Raw genomic sequence first — 21,014 nt, 5'->3', positions numbered from 1 at the left:
TAAAAGACTTTATCTATATAATTTTTTATCAAAATAAAAATAAAAATATTTAAAAAGTTTGTTTCTTTTAAAGTATTCAAAATATAAAAAATTATTTATAATAAAATATAATAAATTTAATTATTTTAATAAATTTTTTAATTATAAAAAATTATTTTTATATTTATTTATATTTTAATGGATTTTCAGAAAAATTTGGTATTTTTATTAAGCTATATTATAAGTTTGGACCTGATTTATTGATAAAATTAGGATTTTAAATTAGTTTAAATTTAAAATTATTTTTGGATAGATCAGACCAGGTCAAATCGAATGTAGACCAGGTTGTAGGTCTTTGGCAGACGTCTGACCTAACTTATTTCTACTTCTAATCATAATCATTGAGTCAATTACCATCTCTACATTAGAGTTGGTAATGGGTAGGATAAGGTAGAGTACCTGCAGATTGAAAACTTTCTTAAAACTCTACCCTACTCTACCCGCGGGTTGATAATCTCTCAACCCTAACCCTATTCGCATAAAGTTCTAAACCTTACCCTACCCGACCTTATCCCAGAAAAAAAATTCAAGCAAATATAAAATTTAACCATAGCAAATTTCATACATATTAATAAAATAAAAAATAAAAAACTAAGTTCAAATTAAAATTAAAAACAATAAAATATTAAAAAAAATCCAACATAAAATTATAAATAATATGATCATTAACTAGATTAGTAATTATTTAAAATTTTTATAAGAAAAAAATTATGAGTTCAACATTCACTTTTTTCACTGCATACATAACTTTTTACATATATTATGGGGTACGGATAGGGTATAGTAGGGTAGGATATACCCTGAACCCGTATCATACTCTACCCGTAAGTAAACTCGCACCGCACCCTACCTTACTCCGCAGTGAATCGGATAGACAACCCTACCCGAATAGGTTAGTCTGAATTGGATATCTGTGAGTAGAGTATATATTGTCAGTTCTACTCTACACAAACAAAATTCATATTTTACGCTATATCTAGCTCTAAAAGAATGTCTCAAAATTCAATAAACGTTATTGTACAAATGCCCAAATTAACACTATAAGATGCTAATTAATTAAAATTTTCTTTCATGGTCTTTAAAGTTTTTTTGCATGTCGGTTTCTCGTCTTTAATCATAGTGTTATTTGAATTAAGTTTAATGGACGAAAATTTAGAAAACAACTAATATACCTATTTTTTAATAAAGTTATCCACCCTCATTTATACCTGAGACAGCTTAGCTTGAGTCAGTCAGTAATATTTAGCTAAAAAAAAAATTAGTTCAAGAATTTTACTTTTATTAATGACTCTATTTTTTTAAAAAATAAACTTATTCTAATAAAATTATAGTCAATTCACAGTTCTAGTAAACAGAAGAGATCTCAAGACTCTTTTAAGGTAAAAAAAAAAATTATGAGTTTAATTTTTTATCTATAGTTTTCTATGTTTTTGTATATAATTTTACCATTACAAAAAACATAAAGCAAAGATTTAAATGAAAATCTATAAATACTACACAAATTATTCGAAACTATATAAATTTTAAAGTGAAACTCATTTTTTAGTTTTTATATTATTCATTCTAAAATTAATTATTCTTTTATACAGTATTATCATGATTTGTTAACGAGTATTTTTATGGTGCTTATTAAATATTTTATTTTTTTAAAATTTATGTATTTTTTATTATTTTTAAAAGAGTAAACTACCGTTTCTACTCATGAAAATTGAAAACGCTACATATCTATCCAAAGAAAACAAAAATTATCATTTGTATCCATAAAAATAACTTTTGCAAGCAAAATTATCCAAACTCTAAAAAATTAAATAAAATTTTTAAACTACCATTCTCTCCATCACTACTCCTATCGTCTCTCCCTCCCTCCCTCTCTCTCTCTCTCTCAATGTTCTTTCAATGTTCTGAGCTATTCCAATCCCAAACTCTGCCACCACTTTTCTCCCCAACTACCACCATCATTGTTGCCATTACTATCACCACCACTGCCATCACCACCCTTCCTCCTCCCTCCACCTCTTCAACTCTGATTTCAACCGCAGACTCTGCTTCCCTCTCACCTTCCACCTCTTCCGACACTCCAACCCCGTCACCTCCCTCCTTACCAGTTTTGAAAGAAACTGGGGGAGTTTGAAAGAAACCATTAACCAACAAAGACCAAGTCATTGCAAACTTCAAGTAATTGGTGCAAGAAGAAGATCCATCACCCTTCTTATCCACCTCATCACCATTCACATTTACATTCACATTACCATTATTACTCACTGAGTTATGTGAGAAAATATCCAAGAAAACCTTCAAGGGAACCTTCATTGACAATCCTTTCTTCTTCTTCACATCGCAGATATGAAATTCACCACCTTACTTCACCTGAGCAATCAAACAAACATCTTTTGAGCCTTTATTCTTGTGCCCTTATAGGAAGCAGTGCTTAAGATCTTTTGCAGCTTTTCGAATACCCACTTTTAAAGGAGACAGCGATTCCTTCACAACCTGAATGGAATTGAAGAAGGACTCAACTGGGTCTTTTCTAGACACTATTTTCTGATCAACCCTTAAAAAGTCACAACTTTTGAGTGTGTGTGCAGAAAAAATTTAAGCCGGTTCTCTAGAACCTGATCCGAATCGTCGAAATAATGGAAGCAAAGATATGTAATGCAGAAGCCTCTTTCACGTACTTTATGAATTTCGTTAGGGTGTTGAATTCCAGAGCCAGACAGTTAAGCTTGACAGTGATAGAAGATGGTGAGGATGATGAGGTTAACGAGAGTGACGGTTTACCTATCCCAACGGATCGCTCACACTGCTTGCAGCGTCTTTAGATCTAGAAGATGAGCATACGTTAGATAATTATGTTGGTGATGGTGGTGCTGATACTGTTGAGTCGCAATCGACATTGATGGGGGAGTGTGCGGTGAAGGGGTTAGAGTGACGGTTGAGGAGGAGGAGGAGGACGAGGACGAGGTGGTGATACTGAGCGGCAATGTGATCGATGTTAGAATTGGATCACCGAGAACATTGAGAGTGGAGGGAAGACGATAGTAGTAGTGGCGAAAAAGGATAATTTAAAAATTTTATTTAATTTTTTAGGATTTGGATAATTTTACATTTTTACTTGCAAAAGCCATTTTTATAAGTACAAATTATAATTTTCATCTTCTATAAATAGATATGTCAACATTTTCAATTTTTATAGATAAAAATAATAAGTTACTCTTCTTAAAAAGTTAAAACTATTAACTCTTTTTCATAAAATTTTGTATTTTAAATTCAAAACCTATATTATTAATATATTTTTTAGTTTTTATATTACTTCCGTTAATTATGTCACATACAAAAGAAAAAAAAAAGTACAAAAGTCTGACTATGAGAAGTACTTATCTATCAATCCATATCTGTGCACCGATCCATAATTTCACAATAACAAGCTAAAAAAATTATATTAATTGTGCATCAAATTTAAACTATGATTATGTGACGCATGTTTTTCTGGTAATAATTAAACAAATAAATGGAATTGGTATGGTATGGAGGTGGAGGAACTGGTGACTGGCAGCTAGGTGGGTTCCACTTTTTGACCAAAACCATAAAATCAAATTAATAAAAAAAGGATAACACAAAATCAAAAACTAAACTAAACTAAAGAAAAGTAGAAGAGGAAAAGTCTTCTCTTCTCTCTTCAAAAAAAGCCCTCTCCCCCTCCCTCACCATTTTAAAAGCTGTTGCAACAAAACCAGACTCAAAGGGCTTCATTCATCTCTCAACACAAAGCTTCGTTCTTTTGCTTTGTGTGTTTCTCTTGTTAAGGTATGCTTTCTCTATTTCTCTCTCTTTATCTCTCTCTAAAAAATTGAGCTGAAAAGAAATAGAAAAGGAACTTTTCTCCTTTTCTTTTTATATGTTTTTTCCTTCTCTTTTTTCTTTCCTTTTCCTTGGTTGCTAAGAAAATTATTGAGGTAACGGAAGGTATTAGTGTATTTTAATTGATGAAAGAGAATCGTTGATATGATTTTACAATTTTTTGTTATCTTCTTTTAATTGAATGATTTTTATGATTATCTGTTTATGTGTGACTATAAATAATCTTAATGAGTGAAAATAGGATGCTTGTTACAAATTCGTTAGTGATTCACGATTTTGGTAACTTGGTTGCTTGATATAATATGCATGATTTCATAATAATTTTATGAGTCGAGTTAGGTTTGCTCAAACAGTAATTGCTGATTACAAACTGGGGGAATAATATGCCACCTTAATTTTATGAGTCGAGTTAGGTTTCTGTTTTTGTTAGATTGAACTGAGCTTTTCACTTTTTTTGTGCTTTATATATGAAGTATAACACGTTTGGTGCCACGGTATCTTGAACCTGTTCTCTTTATGTGAAAATTTCAGATTCTTTTGAGCCCTAAAGGGAAGATTAAGATACATCCATGTGCAGCGGTTCCAAGAGGAAACCTACTCAAACTGGTTTGGTTATGGAGGATGATTATGGAAGAGAAGAAGGGCAGCATCAAAAGATATCTGCTTTGCTTGAACTTGCAGCTGCAGATGACCTAATTGGTTTCAAAGATGCAGTTGAGAAAGAGGGTTGTGATGTTGATGAGGCCGGGTCGTGGTTTGGAAGGAGGCTTGGCTCAAAGAAAGTGGGTTATGAAGAGAGGACACCACTTATGGTTGCTGCTATGTTTGGAAGCCTGAGAGTTTTGGCTTATATTCTTGGAACTGGCTGTGTTGATGTTAACAGGGCTAGTGGCTCGGATGGGGCTACTGCAATTCATTGTGCTGTTGCTGGGGGTTCTGCTGCTTCCCTCGAGGTTGTCAAGCTTTTGCTTGAATCATCGGCAGATGTTAGTACTGTTGATTCAAATGGTAACCGGCCTTGCGATTTGGTTGTCTCTGGGGCTAACTCTATCCCCAATTCAAGGAAGAGGATGCTGCAAGCCATGCTGGAAGGTACAGTTGGTACTGACAAGACGTTAGAGGATGTAGTTGGCCAAATCGAGGAACAACAAAGGGAAAACGTGGTGAACACGCCCCGTGTGTTGAAAGATGGGGCTGAGCGGAAGGATTATCCTGTTGATCACTCTCTTCCTGACATAAAGAACGGGATATATGGTACTGACGAGTTCAGGATGTATACATTCAAGGTGAAGCCTTGTTCAAGGGCTTATTCTCATGATTGGACCGAGTGTCCCTTTGTTCACCCAGGGGAAAATGCCAGGCGACGCGATCCAAGGAAATACCATTATAGCTGTGTGCCTTGTCCTGAATTCCGTAAGGGGTCATGCAGCAAGGGAGATTTATGCGAGTATGCACATGGTATTTTCGAGTGTTGGCTTCATCCTGCCCAGTACCGGACCCGGCTTTGCAAGGACGAGGGTGCATGTACAAGAAGAGTTTGCTTCTTTGCACACAAGCCTGAGGAGCTTCGCCCCCTCTATGCTTCTACTGGTTCGGCTATGCCATCTCCTAGATCCTACTCCAGTGGTTCTTCATTGGATATGGGTCCAGTTAGCCCAATAACACTTGGTTCTCCATCTGTTATGATACCACCTGCGTCAACACCGCCTTTGACTCCTTCTGGATCTTCCTCTCCTCTCTCCGGATCCATGTGGCAGACTCAATCTAACATCCCAACCCTGCAGCTTCCTAGAAGCAGCAGATTGAAAACTGCTTTAGCTGCTAGCGATATTAATTCGGATACTGAATTGCTTATGCTAATGATGGATGAGATGACTGGTCTTTCCTCCCCTTCCGGTTGGAGAAATTCCTTGACTAATAATAATCCATCTTATCATTATTCTTTGGGCGATCGTGCTGCAGATCTAAATAGGCTTTCAGGAGTGATGCCTACTAACCTTGACGACACTTTTGGGTCTGTCGACCCGTCAATTTTGTCCAAATTCAATGGAATCTCATTTGATGCTGCAGGACCTCAGTTACATCTTCCAACTGGATTGCAGATGCGCCAGAACATGAATCAGCAGCTGCGAGGCTATTCTTCTGGCCTTCCTTCTCCGAAAGTGATTGGATCCCCAAAATCCAGGGTTGATCCATCAGGGGAACCGACTGCACTGGCTTTTAATCCAAGACTTGCTGCCTTTTCACAGCGGAGCCAGAGCTTCATCGAGCGCAGCATGGGAAACCGTCATTCTGAGGTTCCTTCGCTGGCCACCTCTGTGGCAGCAAAGCCTTCTTTGGCATATTCTCATTGGGGCTCTCATGATGGAAAATTGGACTGGCCGATGCAGGGCGAAGAGCTGAACAAGCTGAGGAAATCTGCTTCTTTTGGATTTCGAAGCAGCAGCAATATTCCCTCGCCCAGGGCTGCGACCAGAATGTCAGCTGCAAAAGTTGACGTGCCGGACGTGTCTTGGGTTAGCTCGCTTGTGAAGGACGCTCCGGCACAGCCAGAGCCCGGCCAGTTTAGTGCCGAAGATCAGCAACAGCTGCAATGTCATCTCAACAATGGAACAGATGTGATTCCAGCATGGTTGGAGCAAATGTACATTGACCAGGAGCAAATGGTGGCATGAGATCAAATGCTAATTATTGGATTGCGGCTCTTCCTTGCAACTCTCAACAGTTTCATTTATTTGCTAATTTATTTATTTGAGTTTTTATACAACTTAATTAGATGGAAAAGGTGTAAACCAAAGGTAAGATTAGACTCAAAATGCAAGAATATGTAGACCTGGATGCTTGTTTTGTGCTCCAGCAAGTCAGCAACTACCCTTTAGTCTAGGGTAATTAATTAATTTGATTTTTTTCCCCTAATCCTATTTTGTTATTAGTTATCATCTATTGAGTTGTAAGTTATAACTTTCAATTTATGCCAAAAGTTCAACAAAGTAGTGAAGATGTAATATTTTACATAAATGCCGATTCCCAATTTGCTTTTTACTCATTCATGGTCCTTTCATCTTTCTAAGTTTGTTTTGTATGCTGTTTTAACTGTTTTTGCTGTAGTTCTGTGAGTTATTCTTATTATTGCAGCAATGGAATAAGAATCTTAATTCATCTTGGGCAAAACTTAATCTTTCCAATTTTCACATGATATAGTGATATACTTTGCAGATAAAGAAAATGGTATTTACCCAATTACCCCTAACACAGGTCTTTATGTGTGTCGTGTTGATTAAAAGTACTTATGATGGCATAAGATTTTCTCTTATTGTAAAACAATTCTGAGCCACACAACTTTTTAAGTCGGTCCAATGAGGTTTTTTCTAAACATTGTTGAGCTACTATATGCATGCCACTTGTTATGTGTAAACAACACTACTTTTTGTAATTTTGAAAAAGAAAAAACCATTTAGTTTTCAACTTTTGTTTGATTTTTTCTTTTTGGATTCACGCAGAATCGTGAATGAGCATACGTTTGTGATTCACCGATTCTGATTTCATTTTGCTCCATCTATAACCATAAGTTGACTCAGCTACAGTTGCAGCTCCCAAAGAATGTAGAATTTTAATTGCATTTGCTAGTTAAAGATATGCTTTTAACAAACTTAATTTATTTTATTTTTTCAATTATTTGAAAATCAGAATAGTTTCCGTTGCTGTTCAATTGGCAATTGCAACTTATTTTGTTATTCTAAAATTTTCTTTTTTTCTTTTTTCATTTTTCACATATTTCCTATTCAGTGATATGAGATTATAAAGAAAACAAATTACAAAAGTTTAACTTTTTTTGTATTTAAAATTTGTTATAAAATTATTCATTCCAAAAAAATTTTTTGGACTCACTAAGAATTAAATTTTTTATCTTTGGAACATAAAATCCTAATATTATGTTATAAAATCACTCATCCTAAAAATTTAAGTTGATAGGAAGAGACAACATGAATAAAAGGAAAACTAAAAAACTTATTTATTGAGTATTACCCCAAATAGGTCCCCAAAGATTTGGCGGTCCGATAGATTTGTCCCCAAAAAAATTAACTAGGTCCTAGGTCCCTAAGATTACTAGATATATGTCATATAAGTCCCCAAGTCAGGTTGAACTAGTTAACACGATACTCTCTCTCCTACGTGGAGGTTGTAGGTGTGACGTATCAGGTAAAGCAACACGTGTCACGCTCAGGACAGATTAGTCCCTGAACATGTGGCTAAAACGACGTCGTTTTGGGACAACACCAAACGACGCCGTTTTGAGAGGACAGATTCGTCCCCAACTTTGTTCTCTGGTTCTTGAAATTTCGACTTTCTAAAGTCAAATAGGTCCCCAAAAATTTTGTTATAAGTCAAAAAAGTCCCTGAATTTATAGTATATATCAAATTGGTCCCTTCGAATTAAGCAATTAGAACCATAATTAGAATCAAATCATGACGAAATTATCCAAAGTATGTCAAAATATGTAGGCTCAAGCGCATGAAATGACAGATCTCAAGTATAATTACAGTTAAACAATTAAAATTCGTCAGTAGATAACTTGTATAAAAAAAATGTATCCTCTCCCTTTCTCTTTGTAAAATTACAAGTATCCCAAACCCTCACCTAGATTTTACGACCTAACCCTTCATATTCTTCACCTCCATTAACGTTTATCCAAGTTCGTAATGGTGCTTTGACAGTGTGAACAAGGACTGCTTGGTGGTGGTGTGGCGTGTATATCGCCATTGTTCGAGATAAGTTAAGTTAGTTTTTGCCGTATTAAATTGGCATTAAAGAGTGAAGTATGATGAACGTGCATGTGATGTATGTTTAGAGTAGATCAAAGACAATTTGTTGTAGGTGTAGCTTAAGTGAGAGATGTGAAGTGGTTACAGATAGATATTTGATAATAACAAAAATAATTTAGGTATTTGAATTTTTTATTCTATTATGACGTTGTATTGTGTTGGTTGTTTGGTTAACTTGTGACAGAGTTTTATTTTTTGGTATTTAGATGAGTAAAGACATGGTACCTGTATTTTACTGTAGTGAAAGTTTTGTTAGAGACAACAAAGGGGTATTTGTGTACATTAATGGAGAAATAAAAAAAATTTCTCCCAATGGACATTGACTTGATCTGTTTTTTTGATCTATAGAAATTTTACTTGGACTTGGGTTACCATGACCACAAGACTTTCACTTGACTGTAATTATACTTGAGATCTGCCATTTCATGTGCTTGAGACTGCATATTTTGACATACTTTGGATAATTTCATCATGATTTGATTCTAATTATGGTTCTAGTTGCTTAATTCGAGGAGACCAATTTGATATATATACTATAAATTCAGGGACCTTTTTGACTTATAACAAAATTTTTGGGGACCTATTTGACTTTAGAAAGTCGAAGTTTCGAGAACTAGGGAACAAAGGTGGGGACGAATCTGTCCCCTCAAAACGGCGTCGTTTGGCATTGTCCCAAAACGACGTCGTTTTAGCCACGTGTTCAGGGACTAATCTGTCTTGAGCGTGACACGTGTTGCTTTACCTGACATGTCACACCTACAACCTCCACGTAGAAGAGAGAGTGTCATGTAAACCGGTTCAACTTGTCTTGGGGACCTATATGGCATATATCTAGTAATCTTAGGGACTTGGGACCTAGTTAATTTTTCTAGGGGACAAATCTGTTAGACCGCCAAATCTTTGGGGACCTATTTGGGGTATTACTCTTATTTATTTTACTTAGGACATTGAACAATTTCACTTAAGTTGTGTTTGGAAGAGAGAATGAAACTGAAAGATTGAGATTGCGAGATAGAAATTAAAAGACAAGAGACTAAATTATTGTATTTAGTGTATGTTAAATCTAAAAATGATTTTACAATTATTTGTGATGATAAATATTTAATTAATTATATTGATTGATTGATTAATAGCTTGATTTAATATGTTATAAAATTTCAGCTTTAAAATTGATATAAATACTTATTTTTAGTGTCAAATTAAAAGACATTGTTGTTGCAAAAAATAGAAAAAGGAAACATAACAATATAATGATTATGGACAGCAAGTAAGCTTATTGTAGTAATTGAAACAGATTTGGAAAGAATCACCCATTAAAACTAAAAGTAAGATTTGAAGTAATTATGAAGGAGGTGTGTTACTGTTAAAAGAAAGGATAGTATCATCCTTAAGGAAAGATTTACAGCTGTATAAAAAAAAGAAAGGATCTTATCTTCAATGCAGATTAATCTGCTGCAACGGTTAACATTAATTTGGTTTTTAGATATAAGAAGAAGAATCATATTGGAGAACACTTAAAAAGAATAATTCAAAAAGAAAATTTTGCACAATTGAACGTCGTTCTTTTTTACCTTTGTCTGTTTTTTATATTCATTTTGAGTCTTCCTAGTACTAACAAAAGACATATGATATTCTGAAAGAATATTTGGAAAAAAGCTATGGGTGACAAGTCTTAAATTAAGAAAAAAATACTACATAATTTTAATTTGTTCGAGTCTTGATTCGTTCTGCTTTGGAGAGTTTGTTTTGTTAGGAAATCAGTTTGTGAAATACAGTGGATACTTTGTTTGTCTTGGCGGTTAACCGGTTTAGTTTGATCGTTTTTGTCTTTATCTTGAAATTGTGATTATAATTTTAAGATTGATATAGTGAAATTCTACCATAATTGTGGTGGATTCTGGAAGTAAATTTCATTGTACTTCGAGGTTGAATAAGATATTTGCTAGTGTTGTTCTCTCTTCATCTTTTGTAATTACAGAAAATTAAAACTAAAAAATCCCTTACTTACTCTATTTTATGCTTTTAATTTTAAAAGAATGTCTTGATTCAAATCCTCTTTTTTAAGGTCGATAAAATTTAGTGTAAAATATTTTGGATTGAACTATATCTTATTATTATATTTAGTTCAAAATAAATATAAAAATTGATGAGTAAATTTAAAATTTAAAAAATTAAATAAATAAAATTTTAATCTTTAACTACTAAATATAATATTAAATTTTAATCTCTCTATCGTCCCAATTTATAAAAATAAGGTGCGTTCTTCGGTGCCTACAACTTTTTGCCGAAATGTTGCCGAAAATACGTGGCAAAGGGTAATAGGAAATCATAAACGATGTTAAAATGTTGTTTAAAGATAAGGTGTTACCCTAAATCGTTAACTTGGCTCTGATACCAAATTTTTACTAATTTTGACAACTAATTTTGACAATATTTTAATAATATTGAAATTAAAATTTTTGTTTTGCTCGTATTAATAAATTTTTGAAATATCTTTCTTGGGTTAGGTTTGCATTATTAAATTCTTCTATTTCTTCTAGCAATTTTTCTATTTCTCTTGTTATACAATCTATACAATTTTTACAGAATTGTTCTACTTCTTCTCTATTTCTTGTGTAAATGTTACTATTCTGTAATCTTACTTCATAATATCTTTTTTGATTTTTCTGAAAATTTAAATCATTTTTTAAATCTTGTAGTGTTTGATTTGCTATACCAGGCATTTTATATGCTTTTTAGATTATAGGATTTTATAAAGGTGATAAAAGTACTTGTAATTCTTGTTCGGATTCAATTTGTACTTGTTCTAGAGGTTCATCCTGTAGAGGTTGCATTACTTGAATATTTTGAACATGTATTCTTGATTCAAAAGCTTGTAATGCAATCATATTTTGTATATGAAGATACTGTAATCTACGAGCACGATAAATCTGTTTATTCTTAATATTTTCTTTTAAATTTTTGACCGATTTTTTAGTTTTAAAACGTTGTATTAATCTCCTTGTTTTAATTATCTTTTTATTTACCCTTTTGATCTCTGCTTCTAAATCTGAAGATTCAGTTGCCAAATTTCTTATTTTTATGGCTATAGCCATCATCCTTGTTTTCATTTTTCTTTTAATTGTTTTTAAAGAAATAAGACTTTTTTGAAAGACTTTCATATTACAATTTCTGCATCTTCTGCCATAGCTTCATTGTTATTTTCTAAAGATTCTATTATTCTTTCTAAATCTTCGACTTCTTTTTTCAGATTATTATAAGATAATACTAAAGCTTCAAAAGCTCTTTGATTTATTTCAGAAAACCTTAAATATTTCAAATGATTTTCTCTTTCAAAGAGTTCTTGTTTCTTATTTTGATAAGACACATATATTTCTTCTTTATTTATTGTCATAGCTTGTTATTTAAGGTTTCATTTAGTGTTTCAATCTTCTTTGTCAATTCTCTTATTTCAGAATCTTTTTCATCATCTTTTAAATGGGATAAACTTAAAGGACTATTGATTTTGGATTCTCTTATTCGAAAACTAGAGGAACACGATTTTCTTGATGTTTCCCTTAATAATAAAGCTGGTTTTTCAATAGGTTTGCGCCTTGGTGTTTCAGTTTTAACAACCTTCTCGAATAAATCATCAATATAAATTCCTTCTTTGTTTTTAAATTCTATACTATGATGACTATTAGTTAATGCATAGTTTATTGCATATGTAATTGAAAAAGGTTCGTCGTTTTGTTCCATTAGACTTTGTCTATGAAACTTATAAGCTAAGCTTATGGATCTATCAAAATTCTTTGTTGATAAGGGGATAGCATATCCAATATGGGTATTAAATTTAACATTTACATTTGCCAAATTTCCATGAATAATTCCAATTATTTGATCTGTGGGATCAATAATTCTTTTATCACAAATTGCTAAACTTATTGGTGAATTAATTCCTTTCATATATGTTGATTTTACTAAAACTTGGATAGTACTAATATGAATCCATCCAATCTTAGATCTTTTTTGTTGATCTTTAATTTTCTTTATTTGTTCGTTTATTTGTTCTTCATCTATTAGGGCTATTTCAAGTTCTCCATTAGCAGATTCTATTTTTACAGGTGCTTCAAACTGCATTTTTCCATAATATATTATGTTCTTTCTATTAAAAATTTCTTTTAGAAAGCTTTGTTTAAAATTATCATTTGCTTTGAGATCTAGTTCTGATTTTAAAATAGCTTGCTTTTCATTATCAAGTAAAGCAGTTATTTTATAATAATCAGATTCTTCAGTTATTTCCAAATCTTCTAAGTAATTCATAATATAAAAAGATTGAGATGAAGATGTACCTTTCTGGAGATGAACTTTTATTTAATGTTATTTTACAATAGGTATTTCTCCAGAGGGGAGTTTTTACAAATTAACTCCAGAGGGGAGTTTTTTAACTCCAGAGGGGAGTTTTTTAGAATGATTTTTCTAATGGATCAGACTCCAGAATCGCCTCAGCTACTTCCTCTTCGTCCTCCTGGCCTGTGAGTACTCTAAGCTTCCTGCTTTCTGATTTCTGATGATCTTTCAAATGACTTAGCACTCTATTTATAATGGTTGGGTCTGATGGACAAATCCCATCCTTACCCTTCTTGTGACGTCATTGCATGCGTCACTGAGCACTGAATTCGCACCAACTACATTATTGGTGCCTTTGTGACGTAAGCTCTTACATCATTCAACAATAATGTTGATGGATGACTCAGATGTCTCATCCACTTCTTTTTCCACGTGGGTGGGGTCTTCAGCATTGTTGCTTTCTTCAGACATTTCTGAGGTGCACAGCTGGCACCTATGGTCTTCTTTGTCTTTTAGTAAATGGCATAGATTCCTCCTTATTCCGTCAGGAAGCTTTTCTAGTAACCCAGAAAAGTTGTAAAATGCTGATTCAAAATCCACTAGGAGTCTCATTTCTCTTGATTCAATTTGGTTTCTTTTACTAGAAACAATTAGAGTGCTTCTGCTTTTGTAGTTTATTCTTGTTTTGGATTCTTTGTTTATTTTTTGGGCTCTCTCGAAGACTCTTGCCAATGTGCTGGCCAATCTTCCTTCGTCGCTATAAATTGATAGATCTTGAATTTGTTCTATTGGTTGAAAGTCTCCTGGGAAGACTGACATGAAAACTACTTGAAATGCTGGGATCAAACATTCTCCTTCTTCATTGAAGATTGGCTGACTACTTGTAAATTTTAGGGATATATCCCTTGGTTCTCTTGCATCAATCATATTTTTAAATTTTTTCACTGCATCTATAAAACCTGCAGGAAATTCTTTAATAATATTTAAATTGTCAAAAATTAGGATCGTATCAATTAATCCGTATTGGAAAAACTGATATGTATCAGAGGGTGAAGCCTCTGGGAAGATTACCAGCTTTGTTAGCTGTTCTTTGTTAATGGGATAATATCCCAATAATGCTCTTTTGTCTAGAGTCCAGTTTAGAACCAAATTTAAGGGTCTAGAGTCCAGTTTAGAACCAGATTTAAGGTTTCTCTACAGTTTGATCTGCAGACCCTTTTCTTGTCATTTATTTCGGCTCTTGTGGGAATATTTTTCAGCATTCATGTTCGGACTTGGACTGGAGTTTTTTGGGCTTGAGCTGGAGCTTTATCAGCTCTTTTTAGAACTTGTTCTGGGTGGAGCACTTCATATTCTCTGAGGGATTCTTTTGCTTCTTCTATTGTCAAAAATCCTCCTTTGTGAATAGTTTTGGGCTGGTGGATGAATGGGGCTGCTTTAGCCCAATCGTCGTAGACTCCTTTCATTGGGCCATTATAGATGACATAATATTTTTTGTCCTGAGTTGATTTTTTAACTATTTCTGCCAGAGTTTTATTTTCAGGGATTTTTTCAGAAAAAATTAGTTTTGGTTTTGGGTTTTGTGGCTGGTCCACCACGCTTAGCTGGCTGAACTCTGATGGTGTTGTCAGCATTGGTATTGGAGTGGGTAATGTTGCTTGTTGGGTTACTTTCATGGCTTCCATGGCCTTCTTGATGGATTGAATTTGAGCTCTTAGCTGCTGGCAGTGATTGCACCTTTCAAGCTCTTGTTCAAGCTTCTGGATTTCTTGATTCATTGTGTTGACAATGAACTCCATTCTCTTGTCAATGTATCTGCAATAATATTTTTATTTCCTTTAATATATTCAATCTTGATTGGATATTGTAATAAAAATATTTGCCATCTTACCAGACGACCATGATTATAATCAGCTTGTAAATTATATCTAATAAAACCTGTTAAATAACTTGAGTCTGTTCGTAATGTAAATTCCTTGGGAAGTAGATCAATCCTCCATTTCTTAATAGTTTTTATTGCTGCTAGAGTTTCTTTTTCATGGGTAGTATACCTCTGTTCTGCTGGTGTAAACGTCCCAGAGATATATCTGCATAGTAATTCCTTTGAGGAATGTTTGGAATCTAGTGATTCTTTTTCTTTGTTCAAGCTTTTTTCAGCTTTTTTAGCTTTTAGACAGCCTGACCAGGTCTTGTCTGAAGCATCTGTTTCTACTATTAAATAATCATCTTCTTCTGGAATATAAAGTTCTGGAAGATTTTTACAAAGTTCTTTAATTTTTTGAACTTGCAAGCTATCCTTTTCTTCCCATTTCCAAGTCTTTTTTATACTTATTTTTGAAAATAAGTTTTTAGTATAGTCTGTTATATTCTTTAAAAATCCTTGATCAGAAATATAATTTATGCATCCTAAAAATCTTTGTAATTGTTTTCTATCTTCCATTTTATCAGGAAATAAATCTACTTTTTCTAATACATTTGGTTGAAGTTTTAACTTCCCTTCAGTAGATAGAATTAATCCGAGAAATTCTATTTCTTGTTTTGCTAGTTTAGCTTTCTTTTTACTAAGGACTAAACCTTTTTCTTTACATCTTTCTAAGACAATTAGTAATTTTTGAAGATGATCTTCTTTATCTTGTTTTGTAAAGATTAATATATCATCAATGTAAACTAGAACAAACTCATTTAAATCTTTTAAATTTTCTTCCATAAATCTCTGATAAATACCTGGAGCTTGTTTTAGTCCAAATGGTAGGACATTCCATTCGTAGAGTAATACTCCTGTTGACTCTTTTGTTGGACAAGTAAAAGCAGTTAATTTCTTTGTTTCTTCGTCTAAACGAAGTTGCCAATATCCTGATTTTGCATCGAGCGATGAAAACCAAGTTGCTCCTTTGATCTTTTCTAGGATGGAGTCCTTTCTTGGGAGCTTATGAGCATCTCCTATGGTTGCTTCATTCATTTTTTTATAATTAATAACCATTCTTCGTTTTCCTCTTTTAATTTCGTTATTGTTTTCAACATAGAAAGCTGGGGCCGCATGAGGGCTTTTACTTAGTCTTATAATTCCTTTTTCCAAAAGATCTTTACATTCTATTGAAAATTCTTCCTTATCCCTTGCTGAATAAGGGATTCTATTTTGAACATTTACTTCTTTTGAAGGATCTTTCAATTTAATATTTACTAATTCTTTATTTGTATTTTTAATATCCAGAGGATTCTCGGCACAAACTTCATTTAAAAGTTGCTCTATTTTAATTTCAAGATTATTTTTAGGAATGTTTATTTGAAAAAATAAGTTTAAATAACATTCTTCTAATATAGAAAATATTTTAAATTTTAAAATTTCGTTTATAGTAGTAGTTGGAATTTTTATTAATTTTGCCTTTTGATTTAGAGAGGAATCATATGGGGCTTTTAGAACTATATATGTTAATTCTTGGATAAAAGGGTGATATAGCTTTAGGAAATTATTCCCTATAATTAAATCTATTCCAGATTCTAATTTATATATAGATGGGACAATGAATCTGTAATTTTGAATGAATATTTCAACCATTTCTGCTTTTAAATTAATTTTGTGTATAGATTTATCAGCTATTCTAATTCTTAGTGGATTTTCTAACTTTTTCCAGTTAAGCTTTATATTTGAACTTGCAAAACATTTTGTTGCCCCTGTGTCTATGAAGGCATTAATAAATTTTTCTGTAATTTTTACAGTAATAAATGTAGCGCTATTACTCAGTTCCTGAGTTTGTTTCTGAGTCTGTTTCTGAGACATATTCAAAAATATATTTTAGTTCATCATCAGATTCTTCTAAAGGTTCCATAAAACAAGTTTTTGCAACTTCCAATTGTTTGGTTAGGTCTTTTTTATCCTTCTTTTTTGGACATTCATTTGCATAATGTCCTTCTTCTTGGCAATACCAACATTTACAGTTTTCTTTTTTATTTGGGCAATAGTTCTTTTGTTTTTTATTGATACTTCTTTCTCTAAAATATCTCTTTTTTCTCCAATTTGGATAATATTTTCTTTTTCTAAAGTGATATTTTCTTTTTCTTTGGATATTTTTATAAGGATGGTATTTCCGAAAATTTTTATTAGAACCATATTTTTGAGAAATTTCTTCATTATCTTGACAACAAATTCTAATTATATTATTAAATCTTTTCTGAGTAGCTTCTTGCATACAGCGTTCTTTTATTTCTTCTCTTATTGCTGATGTTGCTCCACCGAAATTATTTTCAATTGTTTTATTATTTATTTCTCTTATAAATCTTCCCATAATAATTTCATTAACAGGATATGGAAGTTTTGTGATATACATGCTAAGATAATGATTTTTATCTTCTTCTTTTAATTTATAATAATATATTCTATATTCACAAATATAGGATTCTATATAGCATAGATCGAATATTTGAATATTGGCCAAATGATTTTTTGCTTCTAAATACTCTTTTTCAGAAATTTCTTTTCCATGATTTATTACATTTTTTCCAAAAAATTCTTTGTATAGAACTCTCATTATGTGTGCTATTCTATCATAAGCTGTTGTTTTTGCAGCTAATTCTTCTATTATTTTATTATCTATTGATAACATATAATTTCTTATAGTTCCTTTAGTGTGGAATCCTATGAAATTCCAGATATCCATTTCAGATAATTCATTTAATTTTGGGTTTGTATAAGCTTCTAATAGAAAAGAGTTCATCAAATTTTCAAAAATTTCTTTTTCATTCTTTTTGCAATCTAGATCAAGCATTTTTTCTCCTTCTAGTTCTTGAATTTTAGGAACGTATTTAGATGGTATTTTAGTATATTTCGAATTTTTGCTTATAAATCCTTTTTTGAAGGCATAATTTTCAAAGCCTGTTTCCCATTTAAATTGGGTTTGATTATTATTTCCAGATGTTCCAGCTTCATCTTTTACTTGTACTGGATGTACTGGTTCTTCATCAGTTGAATAGTCTAAAACATATTCTTCTCTTTCAGAAATTTCTGGTTCTTCTTTAATCTGAAAACCTTGCTCCATAGAATTGTCTTCTTGAGCCATTTTTAATTGTTTAAAAAGCATTGTAACTTCTTCTAATTTTTCATCAATATTCATAGTTTCAGAGGTGGTCTAACCTTTAGATTTGTTGTATCGATTATATTTTGGACTTCTTCTTTCTTAGGAATTTCTTTTTGAAAATGTTTATCAAGTATCTGTTCAATTTTATTTATTATATTAGGCTCTTCTTTTTCTTTGTTTTTCTGAAATTTTATAGAAACTAATAATTCTTCAAGCATATCTGTTATAGAGTTTAATTGTGGATTAAAAGTATGATGAAGATGGGGATAATTATCTCCATGATAACATTTTTTAGAAACTCCGTGTGAAATATAAGTTTTTTCAGGTTTTTGAATTCCTTCAATAAAACTTAAAGTAAAATTAAGATTTTGAGAAAAATCATTTTGTATTGATTTTAAAAATTCAGTGTCATTGCAATTGACATTAGTCAAAATCATTAGTTTTTGATCTATTAATTTTGATAATTTAATTATTTCTTCTCTTAAATCTTCTAATTTACTTTTTTCCATTGGGTGACGCTTTTTATTTGAAGAGTTACCACTTTTAATAACTGTTGGGACCCATTTTTCGGCAACTTCGGCAGCAAACTAATAGGCATGGGAGAATTCGCCTAAAAATAAACGCTACCTTATTTAGACCTTTGAAATGAATTTGGTCCATGATTGCCAGCTCAATGTTTTTATCAGAAAAACGAAAATTGACAACTCTATGGGCAATGAAAAGTTGATATTTCGTTCATTGGCTTACAATAATTTAATTAAAGTTATTCTTAGGTCTGTTGTGAAGTAACCGGAAACTTAACATATGTATGTGAACATGTACAAGGTTGGACAGAGGGAGGTCCAAAATTAATAATTAGATAAGGTTTTGTATCATTTTAAGATTGTGAACCTAATTAAAATTTTTAAACACAATAAACTCTGATATATAAATGGATATACAGTTATATATAAAATTTTTAAAAAATAATATTTATATATTAAATATTTTGATATCAATATAAAAATAAAGTTATTACTAATTAATTATGTATTTAAGATATTTTTAATTAATAAAACAAAAAAATAACGTATTTAGTTATTAAAAAAATACTAATCTCAAAACAGTATTTATTATAAATAAGGTGAATTTTATGGTATAAAAAGAAGTTTCTTTCTATACCTATATATTTTGTTGTCAATATTATTGTGAAACAAGTATCCAGAAAAAGAGTATAATTGAAGACATTTTCTGTAATTTGAAGTTTTTATACAGATTATGTTGAGCCCCACAACACATGATAACTAGGTATTTTAACTAATTAAATTTGTTCATTATGACTAATTTATAAAAATGATAATGGGCTGGTTGAAATGTTTTGGTAATGGCCCAATAGTTCATCTACAAATTAAATTCTATTGTCATACATTATGACTAAAATAACCATTTCTTTTTTTTTTTCAAAGATAATAGGTTATTTTCATTAATTATTAAAAAATGAAATATAAAGATGTCTAAAAGCAGGACAGCATAATAAAAGGTGGGAATTTCCCAAAAACACTACACTGAAGGTATTCATCCAACGGTGCGTGGTCGAAAAACGAAGAAAAATCTTAAAGAAGAAATAATGATAAATCAAATTGAATGCACCTAAGAGCTTGTCTCATGGAGATGACGACTTAAATTGGGAGTTCTTTGGATTTCACGGAGCAACTTGACAGAGCTTGCTAGAATGGCAGACGGCATAGAAGTAGAACCTTCAAAAATCAACTGGTTGCAAGCTTTCCAGCAGTTCCGGCAAATGATGGCAAGCAATTGAGGATTACGGTCAGCATTCTTCAACGGGTTAAGTATCTCTGTTGATGCTATCCACCATGTCCAAAAGTCGTTAGAACTCTGAGGGGGAAGACAGTCACGAAGATAACTCTGAGACCATACGTCTTTAATTCTAGAGCAATCGATCAAACAATGAGTGACTATTTCCGTTGCTTCATGACAGCAAGGGCATATTGGTGATATAGATGGGATGCGGTGATGAATCTGAGCAAGCACCGGAAGTTAGCCATGGAGAGCTTTCCAGATAAATAGCTTAATTTTGTGAGGCAAGTTCAACTTCCATAGATCAATCCACGGCTTTTTCTACTGCATATAATTAGGGCAAAACTCCAGAGGCAGATGGTAAAATAAATAGCCAATTCTGTAACCTGAAGCTGTATCATATTGCTTGGATTTGTTCAAATCCCATTGCAATTTGTCCCTACTCTGCTGAATTTTAACTGACAAAATCTTGTTTGCAACGTCTTGGGGAAATAGTTCTTGAATGAGATTCTGATTCCAATTTCTATCTTCAGTAATTAGATCTTTAACTCTTGGAAACAACTCAGAAATAACCTGTCTATTTGGCATGTCAGAAATCATTAAAGGATACGGAGGAGGCACCCAAGGATCCTCAAAGGTTCGGATATCCTCACTAGTACCCACAGCCCATTAAGACCTTTTTCAACAATCTTTCGGCCTTCCAGTATGCTCCTCCATCCCCAAGAAGGTAAGACTCCAATTTATGCCGTTATAGCATTACCAATGCTAAAGTATTTACCTCTTAAGATTTTGGATAATAAGGAAGTAGGCTGTGTTACAAGTCGCCAAAACTATTTGCCTAAAAGCGCCAGATTTTGGATTCTGAGATCTTTAAATCCAAGGCCTCCTTCTTTTCGTGAGCGAGTCATAGTGTCCCAGCTAATCCAAGCCATCCTCCTTTCAGAACCTTTTTGTCCCCACCAGAACTGAGAAAGTAGAGAGTGAATTTACGAAATTAAACCATCAGGCAACTTGAAGCAAGACAATGTATAAATAGGAATAGCTTCTCCCACTGCCTTAAGCAATACGTGTCTACCACCTGACGAAAGAAGATTG

General features: G+C 32.5%; 1 protein-coding gene across 1 annotated transcript; it reads left to right on the top strand.

The window, feature by feature from the left end:
• The first annotated feature begins 3,659 nt into the window (after nucleotides 1–3,659).
• Nucleotides 3,660–6,943, top strand: LOC107458323 (zinc finger CCCH domain-containing protein 66). The gene is made up of 2 exons (XM_016076530.3): nucleotides 3,660–3,843; nucleotides 4,429–6,943. The coding sequence occupies exon 2, from the start codon at nucleotides 4,467–4,469 to the stop codon at nucleotides 6,570–6,572; it is 2,106 nt and encodes a 701-aa protein (XP_015932016.1). The 5' UTR covers nucleotides 3,660–3,843; nucleotides 4,429–4,466; the 3' UTR covers nucleotides 6,573–6,943.
• Nucleotides 6,944–21,014: the final 14,071 nt, after the last annotated feature.

The sequence above is a fragment of the Arachis duranensis genome, chromosome 7 (assembly GCF_000817695.3).
Source record: "Arachis duranensis cultivar V14167 chromosome 7, aradu.V14167.gnm2.J7QH, whole genome shotgun sequence".
Taxonomy (NCBI): Eukaryota; Viridiplantae; Streptophyta; class Magnoliopsida; order Fabales; family Fabaceae; genus Arachis; species Arachis duranensis.
The sequence above is the reverse complement of the archived record's forward strand: the minus strand, read 5'-3'. Positions and strand labels throughout refer to the sequence as shown.

What these genes read in the sequence shown, in the direction of transcription:
- LOC107458323 (XM_016076530.3), top strand. Translation starts at nt 4,467, where the DNA reads ATGTGCAGCGGTTCCAAGAGGAAACCTACTCAAACTGGTTTGGTTATG.